Below are 16934 nucleotides of genomic sequence, written 5' to 3'. Positions count from 1 at the left end.
CTTTCCATTGAATCCGAAACAACACAGAGGCGAGGCAAGTTCTCGTTCAGCATTTTTATTTTATTATTGCACAGAAGCAAACCGGGTGAGTGTGTGAAACAGTCGGGATGGCAAATAGTGCATTTCTTAAATCTGTTTCATGTGTAAATGCAGGTGACAAAATGGCAGTGGCCATGATGTTCCAAACAATCCGGTATCTGTTCCCCCTTCCCAAATATTTCATTTTCCCTGAGGGCTTTTTTTTAAAACCGGGGATCAAAACCCACTTCGAATTTTAGTCCAAACTTAAATGGAGCTTTTTCTAAAGTGCTGAGTGGGGGTGGCTCCATTCAAATTGGGTCTAAAAGCCATTTTTTGAGTCTCTTACAAGAGAAAAAAGCAACATATAAAAAAACAATACAATAATAAATAAATAAAATACTACCCAGATTTGGCTCATTTAGCTTTTTCCCATATAATGACAAGTTTTTCAAACATCAAAAAGCAGCATATAAATATATTAATGCCAGAACTGACTTGTTCTGCCTTTTCCCATAAACTTCCGAGTCTCTCGTAAAAGCAGCATATAAATAAATATAATATATATAAAAAATATATAATATTAATATGCAGAACCGGTTTGTTTGTTTCTTTTCCCCAGTAAAATTATGAGTCTCTTCAAAGAAGCAACATATAAATAAACATAATACAATAACAATACATAAATAAATATAATATCAATAAATTACTGTAATATAATGATAATACCCAGAACTGGCTTGTTTAGCTTTTCCCGTAACATAAGTCTCTCATAAAAAGAAAAAGCAACATGTTAATAAACAGACAATAATCATGTAAATAAATAGAATACAAAAATATAAATCAACATAATACCCAGAACTGACTTGTTTAGCTTTTCCCATAAAATTAGAAGTCTTTTTACAGGAAAAAGCAGCATACAAATAATAATAATATCCAGAACCGACTCATTCGCTTTTCTCGTAAAATGTGGATGAAATTGTGTGCAAAACATGGAAGACAAGGCATTTTGGGATTCTCTAAAGTCTACCTATCCTCTTTATCTTTTTTCTAACATTCATTTTATTGCGTTTCAACCCATCAATGGGAATTAAATGCACTTAATTCAAGTCAAGTATCACCCTAATTTTCCCAACTCCTGTGTAATTATAATTCAAGTGCGTAATTAAATGTGGCATTCTGCATATAATCGTCATTCGGCTACAGAAGCAATCATAAACATCGGATTTTCATTCTAATTAAACGTATTGCTAATAGGACATTTACCCCGAGTCTCCGAACAGATGCCTCCATGTTGAGGAGACCCTCACTTCTCATTCTTGTTTTTCCCATTAGCCTTTTCGGGGCCTTTGCGCTCCGTATTAGAGGACTTCTCCACTTTCTTGGAGCTTGTCTCCTTTCTGGGTTTTTCTGGTGACTTCTTTGACTCATCTTTCTTCTCCTCCTTGGCCTTTGCCTCTTTGGACTCTGGTGACTTTTTGGTTGGTTTCTCCATTTCTTTCGTGGGCTTGGAGGCCTTATGGTTGTCGTCTTTCTTCTCAACTTTGGTGGAAGACTCCTCTTTTGGTTTGGAGGCCTTCTGGTTGTCTTCTTTCTTCTCAACTTTGGTTGAAGACTCCTCTGTTGGCTTGGAGGCCTTCTGGTTGTCTTCGCTCTTCTTCATTGATGGTTCTGGTTCCATGACCTTCTCATCCCCACTCTTATCTTTCTTCTCCTCAACTTTGGCTGAACGTTCCTTTTTCTCCTCCATTTGTTTGCTGGTTTTCTGGTCGTCCTCTTTCTTTTCCTTGACCTTGACAGAGGGATCTTTCTTCTTCTCTTCTGCTTTGGAGGCCTTCTGGTTGTCCTCACTCTTCTCTTGCTCCACCTCCGTTGGTTTGGAGGTCTTCTTCTGATTCTCCTCACTCTTCTCTTTCTTTTCCTCTGTTGGTTTGGAGGTTTTCTTCTGATTGTCCTCGCTCTTCTCTTTCTTCTCTGTTGGTTTGGAGATCTTCTGGTTGTTCTCACTCTTCTCTTTCTTCTCCTCCATTGCTTTGGAGGCCTTCTTCTGGTTCTCCTCACTTTTCTCTTTCTTTTCCTCACCCTTCTTTTTCTTTTCAACCTTGGCTGAAGGCTCCTTCTTCTCCATTGATGGTTCTGATTTGGTGGCCCTCTGGTTGTCCTCACTCTTCTCTTTTTTCCCTTCAACCTTGGCTAAAGGCCCCTTTTTCTCCTGAATTGGTTTGGTGGCCTTCTGGTTCTCCTCATTCTTCTCTTTCTTCTCCTCAACTTTGATAGAGAGCTCCTTCTTCTCTTCTGCTTTGGTGCCCTTCTTCTGGATCTCCTCTATTTTCTCTTTCTTCTCCTCTGTTGGTTTGGAGGCCTTCTTCTGATTCTCCTCATTCTTCTCTTTCTTCTCCTCACCCTTAACAAAGGGTTCCTTCTTCTGGTTCTCCTCACTTTTCTCTTTCTTCTCCTCAGCCTTGGCTTGCGGCTTCTGACCCTTCTCCTCCTCTTTCTGCTCCTCAACCTCTTTGATCAGACCATCGGGTCCCGGTGCTACTCCCTTTTTGCTCTCTGGTTTTGTAGGCACTTTCTCCTCCTTGGTCTCCTTCGGTGGTGTCTTGGCCTTCTCCTCTCTGGATGGAGACGTCTCTGACATTGGCTTCGGGGCCTCCTTGGATGGAGACCGGGCCTTGGTTGGTGGCTTCTCTCCTTCCTTGGTTGGAGACTTGGTTTCTTCTTTGGTTGGAGAGGCCACCTTCTTGGGAGATTTGGTGGTCACCGGTTCTTTGGTTGGGGACTTCACTTTGGGAGGGGATTTGGCTTCATCCTTTGGTTTCTCCGGAGACTTAATCTCCGTCTTTGTTGAAGGCGGTTCGGCTTCCTCCATAGACGGAGACTCCATCCTCTTTGGTGGCATCTCAGCAGCAGCTTCTTCTTCTCCTCCTACCTCTGTCACTTCCTCTGTCACCTGGATCTCATCAGTCTGCTCTTCCACAATCACCGTCTCCTTCTCCAACTTCTCCACCAGCTTGATCTTCTCTTCGCTCTTGACCTTGATGAGACCCTTTGGGAGGCCTTCCGGAAATGGGAAGTAACCCACTCCAGATCCCAGACGGCACTCTTCTCCTTCTAGAAGCTTCCTGGAGGAGAAAGGAAGTTGTAAGAATGGAATTTAGTTGAAAGCATGGTACAGAATACTCCATATACAGCACAATCAGTTCATATTAAGGCTTCCATGAGTCTGGCGGGTATGGGCAAGGCCTGCAGGTCAGACCTGGTCCGCTCGGCTTTTTTCCTCCAATCTGTAGAGAACGAGCCACACTCTGAGAGGTTTACACTGCTATATAATGCAATGTCAGCATGTAAATAACTGCATTGGACTGGATTATATGGCAGCACACTCACATAATCATACTCATATACAGCTAGAGCTAATCCTTTCTATCTATACACCACCCTCTTGTGATTATAGGTGAGCACTGCATCCATAAATATTAATACCTAGCAGCCAATCCTTTCTATCTCTATTCTGCCCTCTTGTGGTGGCATCTGAGTGCCACATGCATACTATAGTCCAGCAGCTAATCATTTCTAATGTCATTTTTTCACTTTTTGGGTCCCTCACCCTAAAAGGAAGTTGATGTTTCACTTGAAAGCCCCAAACAATTTGAAGTTGGAGAATAAACGATATGTGTGCCATGTTTTGGTCCAGATCCCATCAAACCATATGGGAGCCTTCGTGGTACAAACAAGTGTACATATTATGACATATATATTGGAGGCACCTGTAAGCGGCAATCTCGATATCCAGCGCCATCTTGACGTTCAGCAGCTCCTGGTATTCGCGGAGCTGGGCCGCCATTTCCCATTTGGCACTCTGGAGCTCGTCATCCAACTGAGCAATGGTTTCCTGTCGGAGAAAAGAGATTTTCTAGCTTGCAGATATAAGATTGAACACCAGATAACCACAAAAGGATTTTATTAGTTTGTAAATATAATACTGAACACTAGGATGGCAATAAGTGGATTTTTCTAGTTTGTAAAAAGAAGACCCAACTCTCTTTTATAATGCTTATTTATCATTTATAATAATAATAAACACTAGGTGGTGATGAGCAGATTTTTCGATTGTAAATATTAGACTAAACACTATCTTATTATTTATTTATAATTTATCATTAATAGTAATACTGTACACTAGATGGCAATAGTTGGACTTCTCTAGCTTGTAAATATAAGCCAAAAACATTAATTAATTAATTAATTAATTAATAATGTATTATTAATAACACAAAAGTGGCTTTTTCTAGTTTGTAAACGTAAGGCTAAAAACTTAAGAATAATATTAAACACTAGATGGCAATAAATGGATTTCTCCAGCTTGTAAATTTAAGACAAATAGTAACAAAAAGGTGTTTCGTCTTATATTTACAAGCTAGAGAAATCCACTTATTGCCATTTAGTGTGTAGGAGTATTATAATAATAATACTAAACACTAGATGTCAATAAGTGGATTAATAATAACTAGTATGATTACAAATAATACTAATAAAATAGCATTTTTATTTATAATCTTATTATTATTAATACTAATTATATTAAGATGGCGCTAAGTGGCTCCTTGAGCTTGTAAAGAAGAGGGTGGTTTGTCAGGGACGTCATGCCATCAGGGTTTTTGTGCCAGGGATGGGTCATCAGAGGCATTGTGCCGGGGGCGGTGGGCTGTCAAGGGTGTCATGTCAGGGGTGGGTCATCGTGCCAGAGGGTGGGGCGTCAGGGCATTGTGTCGGGGATGTTGTGCCAGGGACAGTGGGCCAAAGGAGGCTGGGCGTTAGGAGGTACTCGCCTGGTAGGCCTGGATGTCCCCTTGCTGCTGGTCTTCCAGGTGGAAGCGCTGCCTCTCCAGGGACTCCTTCTTCCCACGCAGGGTTTCCAGCTCTGTACTTCGGGCTTGAAGCTCACGGCGGGACTTGGCCACCTCCTCCTGGGCCCGGCAGACTGCCTCCATGCTGACCTTGGACACCTCCGACAGCTGGTCCAGCCGCTCTGGGCACCAAAGGGAAGAGAGTGAGGGTGAAACACAGCCCAAGGCACCGCGCGGATGGCTCCCACCCCAGTCCGAACCAGAGCTGGCCCTCCTTAGTATCCCAAAGGGGACATTGAAGACCCTATCTGTGAGCCTCCTGGGGACAGTGTGGGGTGTGTTACAGAAATATCCCTAGAGTCATTGCTCGTCTCCCATCCAAGTGCAAATCCTGCATAGCACCCCAAATCTGGTGCTTGTGGGCTATATGGAAACCCACTTGGGAGGGCCATTCACCTGCAAGATGATTCAGCAGAATCACCTTCTAATCCCAAATGTATCCCTCAATTAGTATCATAGAGTTGGAAGAGACGGCATGGGCCATTTAGTCCAACCTCCTGACATATGCCACCCACCCAGTCTCTACACCACAAGGCAGAGCGTTTCACTGCTAAACAGCTCTTCTTACAGTCAGGAAGTTCTTTCTAATGTTCCTTCCCTATCATTTAAACCAGGCATTCCCAAACTGTGGCCCTCCACCTGTTTGGGCCTTCAACTCCCAGAATTCTTGACAATTGAACAAGCTTGTTAGGGCTTCTGGGAGTTGGGGGCCCAAACAGTTGGAGGGCAGCAGTTTGAGGATGCCAGATTTAAACCCATGGCTCCATGGAGTCCTAGTTTCCAGAGCAGCAAAAAACAAGCCTATTCCCTCCTCCTTAGAACAGTCTTTCATATATTTATATATGGCTCTCACATGAAATCCCAGATGACTGGGTAACATGAATAAAACTACTAGATAACAAGTATGATCCGCTGTCCTGCAGGGTTTTCACCCCTCTTCAACATCACTCTTGGTGCACATCAGGGATCAGCACTATCGCCCTTGCTATTAATACTCAGTTTAGCTTTACCTATCATCCAAGGTGGGTGGTTTTGGGACAATTTCCCTGGAAATGTGAGGAGAAAAGTCCTGTTCCAACAGCAAGTTTCTCTTGCCCTCTTCTATGGCATTAAGGACGAGCAACACTATTGCAGAGAATATGCTTTAATGGATTTTAACTGTGATTTTCTGAAATACGGTTTATATTGAATTCTGCTTTAATGTTTGCATATTTGTATACTAGCTTGGGGACCTGGCGCTGCCCGAGTTATTTGAGAAAGGAATTGTGTATCAAGGTTGGCCTTTATCAGTTATTTATATGGCTCGCAGTAGTCTCAGGAAGTTTGTGAAGGTACTGCGAGTCCCATCATCTGTGCTCCATCCTCCTCCAAACTGCACCAGGATGGAGAGTGGGTCATGGGGGTTCTGTGTGCCAAGTTTGGTCTTTATCGATCTTTGTTGGGGGCCACAGTGGTCCGTGGGAACCAAACCGTTTGAAAGTACTACAAATCCCGTAATCCATTGTCCACCTCCCCCAAACTGCACCAGGACATAAAGGGGGTCATGGGGGTTATGTGTGCCAAGTTTGATGCAGGTGCTTCACCCGTGTTAGTCACAGTGGCCTGTGAACGTTGCAGCCAATCAGAATGCTGCCACCCTACGTCCACCCTCCACATACAAACATTGACTTTTATTATATACCAGCTTGGGGACCCGGCGGTGCCCGGGTTTTTCTGAGAAAGGTATTGTGTGTCGAGGTTGGTTTTTATCAGTTATTTATGTGGCTCACAGTGCTCTCGGGAAGTTAGTGAAGGTATTGCGAGTCCCATCGTCCATTGTCCAACATCCTTCAAACAGCACCAGGATGTAAAGTGGGTCATGAGGGCTCTGTGTGCCAAGTTTGGTCTTCATCAGTCATTGGATGAGGGTCGCAGTAGTCTCATGAAGTGAGTGGAGGTACTTCAAGTCCCATCATCAGTGGTCCATCCTCCTCCAAACTGCACAAGGATGTAGAGTGGGTCATGGGGACTGTGTGTGCCAAGTTTGGTCTTTATCAGTCTTTGTTGGGGGCCACAGTGGTTTGTGGGATCTGAAGAGTTTGAAAGTACTACAAATCCCATCCTCCATTGTCTGTCCTCCCCCAAACCTCACCAGTCCGTAAAGGCAGTCATGGGGGTTATGCGTGCCATGTTTGGTCTTGATCAGTCAATGGATGAGGATCGCAGCGGTCTCGGGAAGTGAGTGGAGGTACTTCAAGTCCCATCATCCATGATCCACCCTCCTCCAAACTGAAGTAGGATGTAGAGTGGATCATGGGGGCTCTGTGTGCCAAGTTTGGTCTTAATCGGTCTTTGTTGGGGGCCATAGTGGTCTGTGGAAACCAAAGCGTTTGAAAGTACTACAAATCCCATAATCTGTGGTCCACCTCCCCAAACCGCACGAGGATGTAAAGTTGGTCATGGGAGTTATGTGTGCCAAGTTTGGTCCAAGTTCGCCATTTGTAGCGGTCACAGTGGCTTGTGAAAGTGGTAGCCAATCTGAAAGCTGCCACATACACCTCCCTCCGCATACAAACACTGACTTTTATTATATACATAGATAGATAGATATTTTAAATTGTATGTTAATGCTTTTGTGTTAAGCCACTTTGAGTCTCCTTCGGGAGAGAGAAAGGGGGTGTAAGTAAATATAATAACACTCTGCATGGACACTACGACAGCAGATGTGCAGACTATGCATCCCTAGACACTCCAGCCCCCCAAAACGCGCACCCCTCCAACAACAGCTGTAGGCATGATGTGATTTCTTGACCATGTGCCAAACAATGACATCCATCAAAGACTAGGAATAAAAGCAACCAACAAGAAAATGCAGGAAGCAAGGTGACAGTGGTGCGGCCACATCATGAGAAGAAAATCAACATCAGTAGCCCAAACAGCACTGCATTTGGAGATACATGGCTCTCGTGTCTCCTCTCAACCTTCTCTTCCATAGGGTAAACATCCCCAGCTTTTTAAGATACTCCTTGTTATAATATTACATTGTGTTATTATCATAATTTTATTATTCTATACAATCACTATCATCATTCTACTATAATGCTACTATTATTATTTTATTATTTTATTTTTATTATTTTATTGAACTATATCATTCTATTTTATATTATTATCCTGTTATTATGCTAGATGGTTGTTCTATTTTTACATACACATCATTATATTTTACTCTGTGGTATTGTATGTGATTCTTCCCATCGTCATTGTAATAGTAATGTATTATTGTATATTACCATTAGTATTATATTATCATATCTTATCATCATTATATTCTTTTCCCCAACCCCAAAAGGAATCTTTCCTCCTCCAGCCTCCTCCTCCCCTTTTTGGTGCAGGATGCGGATCCTGACTCAGCAGCAAAGGAAAGACTGCAGAGGATCCCACTGATGCAGCAAAGCCAAAGGCAAGGATGCAGAGGACCCCCCCCCCCCCCATCGTGCATAGGACATCCCCCTTTATAGAGTAGGACAGAGAACCCTTCCCTAAAGAATGGCACCCCTCTCTATGGACTGGGGACGCCCCTTTAATAGAACTGTAAATAGATAGATCTGTATATAGAATGATAGATCTATAGATGCACAACAATAGATCTGTATAGATAGATCTATACTAGATAAACAGATCTGTAGATACAGAAAGATAGATCGATAGATAAACAGATCTGTAAATAAATAGATCTGTAGATAGAGAGAACTAGATAGATATAATAATATAAATTTATCCATAGTTCTATTTATCCCCATTAAGTACACTATTACTACTGCCCCATAAATCAGCCCCACAAATCACACTATTATTGCTATTATCTATCCACATTAATCGCACTATTATTATATTAACATATACATTATGTGTATCCCCACAAATCACCCTATTATAGCATATTATCATATTTTATCTTATTATTTTGTGTATCCCCACAAATCACCCTATACTATTATGTATATTCACACAAACCTATCATATTTATATTATTACTATTATGTGTAACCCCACAAACCACACAATTATTGCTATCATATTTATATTACTATGTGTATTGCCACAAATCACACAATTATTGTGGTTATCATATATTACTTTTATTATTATACTTATCCACATAAATGATTATAAATGATGTGTATCCCCACAGATCCTATTTCTATGTATGAATATTACTATGATGATTGTATATATCCCTGTTATTATATGTATTATTATATATAATATAATTATATGTATTATAATATTATTATATTATTGTATTATATGTTTGTTTGATTTGTTCTGTTAGAAATGTAATATAATTTGACTGGTTGTCCTGACATGACAAATAAATAAATAAATAAATAATATGTATGCTCCTACCCCTCCACCACCTTCTAGTTCCTTCCCTTTTCTAAACAGTTTTTTTGCTTTCAATATAACCCTGTTTTCTAGCCTTTTAGATTTTAACATGCAATGCTTTTATGAGACTCTACCCCACTCTCCTTATGTTGGGATATGACTGTAATTTTTTTATTTGTTTATGTATTAATATCACTATGATGATTATAGGTATCCCCTCGAGTACTATATGTATCAATATCACTATGATTATATTATGAATATTAGTATGACTATTATATGTATCCCCATGATATGTATGAATATTACTATGATGATATGTATCCCTGTGATTATATGTATGAATATAATATCATACCTAGGATGATAAACATCAAAACATACGGGCGTCCCCTGGGCAACGTCCTTGCAGACAGCCAATTCTCTCACACCAGAAGTTACTTGAGGTTTCTCAAGTTGCTCCTGATACGACAAATATATATATATGTGTGTGTGTGTGTGTGTGTATCATACCTATTATATTATAATTATACATTATATATATAATTTATTTTTTCCGTGTCAGGAGCGACTTGAGAAACTGCAAGTCGTTTCTGGTGTGAGATAATTGGCCGTCTGCAAGGACGTTGCCCAGTGAACACCTAGATGTGTTAACATTCTTTGGGAGCCTTCTCCCATGTCCCAAAATGAGAAGCTGGAGCTGATAGACAAGAGATCACCCTGCTTCCCCGAATTCAAACCACTGACTTTTTGGTAAAAAGTCCTGCTGGCACAAGGGTTTAACCCAGTGTTTCTCAACCTGGGGTTCAGGACCCCTGGGGGGGGGGGTTGCGAGGGGGTGTCAGAGGGGTCACCAAAGACCACCAGAAAACAGGATCTTCTCTTAGTCATGGGGGTTCTGTGTGGGAAGTTTGGCCCAATTCTATCACTGGTGGGATTCAAAATACTCTTTGATTGTAGGTGAACTATAAATCCCAGCAACGACAACTCCCAAATGTCAAGGTCTATTTCCCCCAAACTCCACCAGTGTTCACATTTGGGCATATTGAGTATTCGTGCCAAGTTTGGTCCAGATCCATCATTGTTTGAGTCCACAGTGCTCTCTGGATATAGGTGAACTACAACTCCCAAACTCAAGGCCAATGCCCACCAAACCCTTCCAATACTTTCTGTTGGTCATGGGAGTTCTGTGTGCCAATTTGGCCCAATTCCATCATTGGTGGAGTTCAGAATTCTCTTTGACTGTAGGTGAACTATAAATCCCAGCAACTACATCTCCCAAATGACAAAAACCAATCCCCAGTCTTCAAATTTGGGTGTTATCGGGTATTTGTTCCAAATTTGATTCAGTGAATGAAATCCATCCTGCATATCAGATATTTACATTACATTTCACAACAGTAGCAAAATTACAGTTATGAAGTAGCAACAAACATAATTTCATGGTTGGGGGTCACCACAGCATGTGGAACTGTATTAATGGGTCGCAGCATTAGGAAGGTTGAGAACCACTGGTTTAATCCATTGTGGCACCAGGGGTTCCTATAAATAAATAAATATAGTATTATATTAAAGGGGGGGAGGGTTGGGAAATTTTTTATACCATTGAAAATTCCCTGACTCATTATAATTAAATATATTATATATATACATATATAATGAGGTTCAGGAAATTTTATGGTATAATGTTTTAATTTATTAATTTTGGCTTACATACTGTGGATTTCTGTTTATTTTGCTTATATGATGGTTTTTTGTTGTATTTCTATGTTATGCAATTTTGTCATTTTTAACCATTTTGAATCCTACCCATGGGAGAAAAGTAGGATAAAAACGAATAAGTAATATTAACAATATATATACACACACACACCCATATACACTCATGCACCCAGGGGTGGGTCAAAAAGTAATGCCTCCATGGCTCTAACTTCTATTTCTTTCCCAGCTCTAGACTATTCATGATATGATAGAGGGAACCTTACTCTACTGATAGTCTTTTCTTGTTCCAATTGATCAGTTAGAACCATGAATCTGAACCTAAAAGAAAGAGCCATTATTGAATTTCCAGCCAAAGGAGGTTGTTCACCTAAGAAAATCGCTTAAATAATGGTTATGAGGACGTTGTAATGGACATCAGCAATGTGCAACCTCTGAAAGACAACCTACATTTGTTGTTGTAGGCTTTTTGGGCTGTATGGCCATGTTCTAGAAGCATTCCCTCCATAGATGCAGGCAAAACTTCAGGAGAGAATGCTAGAACATGGCCATACAGCCCAAAAAGCCTACAACAACCCAGTGATTCCGGCCATAAAAAAGCCTTTGTCAATACAACCTACATGGTTCCAGATTGAATGATTTGAATGGCTTTAAAACAGCTTTAAAACCATGGGTCACGAAGCAAAACCCTGAATTTCTCCAGAATGGGTTAAACAATGGCACAAATGTGTCCAAATGGATGGTGACTCTATTAAATAGTGTTTTTGCATACAGGACAGTTCAGGCTATGATCTGGAGCCACTTCTTCTGTTATAGGTTCATTCATAACGTTTTTAATCACACTTAAGGCAAAAAAATTGACCCCTCCCCCGCGTATAATTTAAAAACTTACATACAGTGTACTATATACAATTAAAGGTCAAGCTTTCCCCTGACATTAAGTCCAGTCATGTCCGGTTCTCATCTCCATTTCTAAGCTGAAGAGCCGGTGTTGTCCGTAGGCACCTCCAAGGTCATGTGGCCGGCATGACTGCATGGTGCGCTGTTACCTTCCCACCAGATCAATACCTTCGTGATCGTCTCTCTCTCCATGAACCAGCCCGAACTTTTCGATATTCGGGAGAGGCCCTCCTTTTCTCAGGCTCGCCTTGTGGGTACAAGGGAGAGCGCCTTTTCCTCTGTGGCGCCCGACTCTGGAACTCATTGCCCGGAGAGATTAGGAAAGCCCCTACTTTAGAAACCTTTAAAAGGAATCTCAAGACCTGGCTCTGCCTGGTCAGGATTCAAAGACTTTATTTCAACAAGGGGAATCCCCTTAATGATAGACCTGTCCAGCATATGAGTAAGACATATAAGAAGCGACACTGGTACAAAGAACTGAAGACACCACATGATGAAGAATTCTTTCCTTTCTCTAATATTCTCAGAAGACTTTGGGAAGTCGCACCACGAGCACGAATGGACTGGGTGGTTGGGCACAGTTGTTTGTTTTTTTTCTTCTCTCTCTCTCTTCTCCTTTCTTTTCCTCTCTTATCACTAATATATATATTACATCTTTTAGCTCTTCGGTAACTTTCCTACTTTTCTATAGTGCTACCTTGAGTGCACATTTTTGTTTTCCTCCACTTTCGCTGTAAAGTTTATAAAACTAAAAAAGAAAAGAAAAAAGAAGAAGACCTGGATCTGCTGTTGCGCTTTTGGAGAGTAGTCACATAATCTTATACTATTGCTCTCTCAACGTTCTTGTCCTAGGAGTACACCCCCCCCCCCTTGTACGAAGGTTTGTTTATTTCCCCATCTCTCTACGAGTTCTCCCTTACAAATAGTTCTGCCCCTTTATCTCTCCCTGAGTTTTTAAATCATTTTATCTATATGTGGCCCGCTCACTGTCATTATGTTTGGTTTACTTTTTTTTATGTTTTGTGTATATTGTTTATATGCTTATATATTTTATACTTTAATGTTCATTTTTGAGATTAACATAACTCAAAAACCACTGAATGAATTGACACCAAGTTTGGACACAATATGCCTGTCAGGCCAACGAGTGATCATCACGCAAAAAAATTGATTTTGTCATTTGGGCGTTGTAGTTGCTGGGATTTATATTTCACCTACAATCACATAGCATTCTGAGCTCCACCAATGATGGAATAGAACCAAATGTGGCACACAGGACTCCCATGACCAACAGAAAACACTGGAAGGTGTTGGTGGGCACTGACCTTGAGTTTGGGAGTCATAGTTCACCTACATCCAGAGAGCACTGTGGACTCAAACAATAATGGATCTGGACCAAACTTGGCACAAGCACTCAATACGCCCAAATATATACACAGATGGGGTTTGGGGAAAACAGACCTTGACATTTGGGAGGAGTATTTACTGGGATTTATAGTTCACCTACAATCTTATTACATCCCGTATAGACTACTGCAACGCACTCTACGTGGGGTTGCCCTTGAAGACTGTTAGGAAACTTCAACTGGTCCAGCGAGCGGCAGCCAGATTGCTTACTGGAGCGACATACAGGGAGCACACCACCCCCCTGCTGTGTCAGCTCTACTGGCTGCCGGTTCAATTCCAAGCACAATTCAAGGTGCTGGTTTTGACCTACAAAACCCTTTACGGTTCCGGTCCAGTGTATCTGTCCGAACGTATCTCCCTCTACGTCCTGTCCCGGAATTTGAGATCATTTGGGGAGACCTGCTCTCGACCCCACCGCTATCACAAGTGAGGCTGGTGGGGACAAGGAGCAAGGCCTTCTCAGTGGTGGCCCCTCACCTGTGGAACTCACTCCCAGGGGAAATTAGGGCATCAACATCCCTTCTCTCCTTCAGGAGGAAGGTAAAGATGTGGTTGTGGGACCAGGCCTTTGGGCAATCTGACAATTAGACATGGCAACCAGATGCATAAGACTGAAAGGACTGACAATTGTGGAATTGGAATTTGAACTATGAGACTGTGAAATGCTGACTGTCAATGAGGTTTGTATTGGTTTTATTGCTCTTATTGGTTTTATGGTTGTTTTTGCCTATAATAATTATTGTTTCTGTTAATTGTGTTATTGCCAGAATTGCTGTTTTCTGTTAAGTGATGTTATTTGTCTTATTACTGTTATGTGATGCGGGCATTGAATTGTGCCTTGCTTTTGTAAGCCGCCCTGAGTCCCCTCCGGGGTGAGAAGGGCAGGGTAGAAGCAACCGAAATAAATAATAAATAAATAATAAAGAGCATTCTGAACCCCACCAACGACAGAATTGGGGCAAACTTCCCACACAGAACCCCCATGACCAACAGAAAATACTTAAGGGTATCCAGTCCAACTCCCTTCACCAGGGCAAGAAAACGTAATCAAAACCCTCCCGACAAAGAGCCATCCAGCCATAGATAGGTAGATATGATCCACACACACACATAGTATCATAGATTTGAAAGGGACCCCAAAAGGACAATATGTTGCATGTCCCTGAGTAGGCAAACCAGACAATCTCCACATCAACACTGACAAAGATACCGCAAGAAATACTGCTTACCCAGAAGTTTAAAGACATTACATATATTAGAAACCAACACTTTCTCATTAGTTCTTGTGGGTTTTTTTCGGGCTATATGGCCATGTTCTAGAGGCATTTCTCCTGACATTTCGCCTGCATCTATGGCAAGCATCCTCAGAGGTGAGCTCAGAGGTGACCTCATCTCTGAGGATGCTTGCCATAGATGCAGGCGAAATGTCAGGAGAAATGCCTCTAGAACATGGCCATATAGCCCAAAAAAACCCACAAGAACCGAGTGATTCCAGCCATGAAAGCCTTCGACAATACTTTCTCATTACTTTATTTTTCAGATCACTAGACTGGGCCACAGCAACGCGTGGCAGGGGACGGCTAGTATATATAATTATGTATACAATGTATATATAGTTATATTCTAACATAACCTAAATGCAGATTCTATGTAGGGCTGTGGGTGTTTCTGCTCACCACGGAGTCGCTCCTGCTGGGCCTGGGGGGCGTGGCCGTTGAGCACGTGGGCGCGGAGCTCATGGAGGGCGGCGCTGAGGCCGGTTCCTGTTCCGGGGCGGGCGTGGTCCGGCTTGGCCCCGCCCTGCGGGAGGAGGAGCCTGGCCTCTTGGAGGAGGAGGCGCCGGGCCTCTTCGTGCTGGCTTTGCCGGGCCTGCCGCTCCTCCTCGAGAGCGCGGTGGTGGAGGAGGAGCTGCTGGGCGGCGGTGCGGCTCTGCTGGGCAGCGGCGGCGAGGGCATTGGTGCGAGCTTGGGCCTCCCGCTTGGCGCTGGCCTCTTCGTCCAGGCGGGCGCGGAGCTGGGCGGCCTCGTCGTGGAGGCGGGCGCGCTCCAGAACCAGGCGGCGGGCCTCGGCTTGCTGGTCGGCCAGAGCCTGTCGCATGTCGCAGGCCTCCCTGGCAAAGAGCTCGGCCAAGGCCCGCCGCCCGGCCCCGCGGGACCTCAGCTCGGCCGCCTCCGCCTCCAGCGCCCGGCCCCGCTCCTCCTCCGCACGCACCCGCGCCAGGAAGCCCGCCAGTCGCCCGTTCAGCGAGCCCAGCGCCTCCTCCTCCGACATAGAGATCCCCGACGAGGAGGAGGAGGACGCGGGAGGAGAAGAGGCCCAGAGCCCGCTCGCCGGGGAGCCCGGCCAAACCCAACCCAACATCATGCCGGCGACTCACAGACTGCGGCACCGTCGCCAGGGACGCGCTTTTAGAGGCCGAAGGAGGGGAGGGGGCGGGGCCATCCCAGCTCAAAAAAAGGGGGTGGGGAAACCGAGGGAGGGACCATTCGGAGCCGCAGAATAGGGGGAGGAACACTCACAGACAGGCCTTTTCTATGGATGTAGAACACATCTCACCACACTAAAACAGTGGATGTGGCTCTCAGTGAGACATGCCGCATTATCACGGGTGTCTGACTTACAAGAAGCACTGCCTGGCTATCAAGCAAAAAGTGGCTGCTAGAAATAATGTCATACAAAAACTGACTGGCACAACCTGGGGATCACAACCAGACACAGTGAAGACATCTCCCCTTGCGCTTTGCCACTCTGCTGCTGAATACGCATGCCCAGTATGGAATGCTTCCCACCACGTTAAAACAGTGGATGTGGCTCTTAATGAGACATGCTGCATTATCACAGGATGTCTATGCCCTACACCACTGGAGAAGTTACACTGTCTAGCCGGTATTGCACTACCTGACATCCTCCGGGAAGGAGCAGCCAATAGTGAAAGGACCAAGGCAGAGACATCTCCAGCTCATCCCTTGTTTGGGTATCAGCCAGCACATCAACGACTTAAATCAAGAAATAGTTTTCTAAGATCTACAGAGACACTTGCTGGAACACCTCAGCAAGCGAGAGTCCAAAAGTGGCAGGCTCAAACCCAGAACCTCAATCAATGGCTGATACCAAATGAGAGACTCCCCCCTGGGCACACAAGACTTGGAAGGCGCTGAACAGACTGCGTTCTGGCACCACGAGATGCAGAGCCAACCTCAAGAAATGGGGCCACAAAGTGGAATCCACAACTTGCGAGTGTGGAGAAGAGCAAACTACAGACTACCTGCTGCAATGCAGCCTGAGCCCTGCTACATGCACAATGGAGGACCTCCTTGCAGCAACACCAGAGGCACTCCAAGTGGCCAGATGCTGGTCAAAAGACATTTAATCAACTACCAAGCTTGCAGACTTTGTGTTTTGTTTGTTTGTTTGTTAAAAAATGCAATGCAACTGTTTGGTCTGCCCCTGACACGATAAATAAATATATGGAGAGGGCTGGTTGACCATTCGGAGCCCAAAAACGGGGGAACCAAGGCTCTAATACGGAGAGGGAAGGACCATTCAGAGGCAAAAAGAGTGGGGAAACAGACAGGGCTTTTCTATAATAATAATAATAACAACAACATCAAT

General features: G+C 43.4%; 1 protein-coding gene across 1 annotated transcript; it reads right to left on the bottom strand.

The window, feature by feature from the left end:
• Window positions 1–39: 39 nt before the first annotated feature.
• NEFH (neurofilament heavy chain) lies at window positions 40–15723 on the bottom strand. The gene is made up of 4 exons (XM_060785285.2): window positions 14999–15723; window positions 4851–5050; window positions 3789–3913; window positions 40–3143 (listed from the first exon to the last, which is right to left on the bottom strand). Exons 1-4 carry the CDS (start codon window positions 15684–15686, stop codon window positions 1325–1327), a joined length of 2832 nt encoding a protein of 943 aa, XP_060641268.2. The 5' UTR covers window positions 15687–15723; the 3' UTR covers window positions 40–1324.
• Between the last annotated feature and the right edge of the window lie 1211 nt (window positions 15724–16934).

The sequence above is a fragment of the Anolis sagrei genome, chromosome X (genome assembly GCF_037176765.1).
Source record: "Anolis sagrei isolate rAnoSag1 chromosome X, rAnoSag1.mat, whole genome shotgun sequence".
Taxonomy (NCBI): domain Eukaryota; kingdom Metazoa; phylum Chordata; class Lepidosauria; order Squamata; family Dactyloidae; genus Anolis; species Anolis sagrei.
The sequence above is the reverse complement of the archived record's forward strand: the minus strand, read 5'-3'. Positions and strand labels throughout refer to the sequence as shown.

What these genes read in the sequence shown, in the direction of transcription:
- NEFH (XM_060785285.2), bottom strand. Translation starts at nt 15,686, where the DNA reads ATGATGTTGGGTTGGGTTTGGCCGGGCTCCCCGGCGAGCGGGCTCTGG. An exon ending in GGGACATCCAGGCCTACCAG is followed by an intron (nt 3,914 to 4,850) that starts GCGAGTACCTCC and finishes TTTCTCCGACAG; the next exon opens with GAAACCATTGCTCAGTTGGA. An exon ending in ATCGAGATTGCCGCTTACAG is followed by an intron (nt 3,144 to 3,788) that starts GTGCCTCCAATA and finishes TTTCTCCTCCAG; the next exon opens with GAAGCTTCTAGAAGGAGAAG.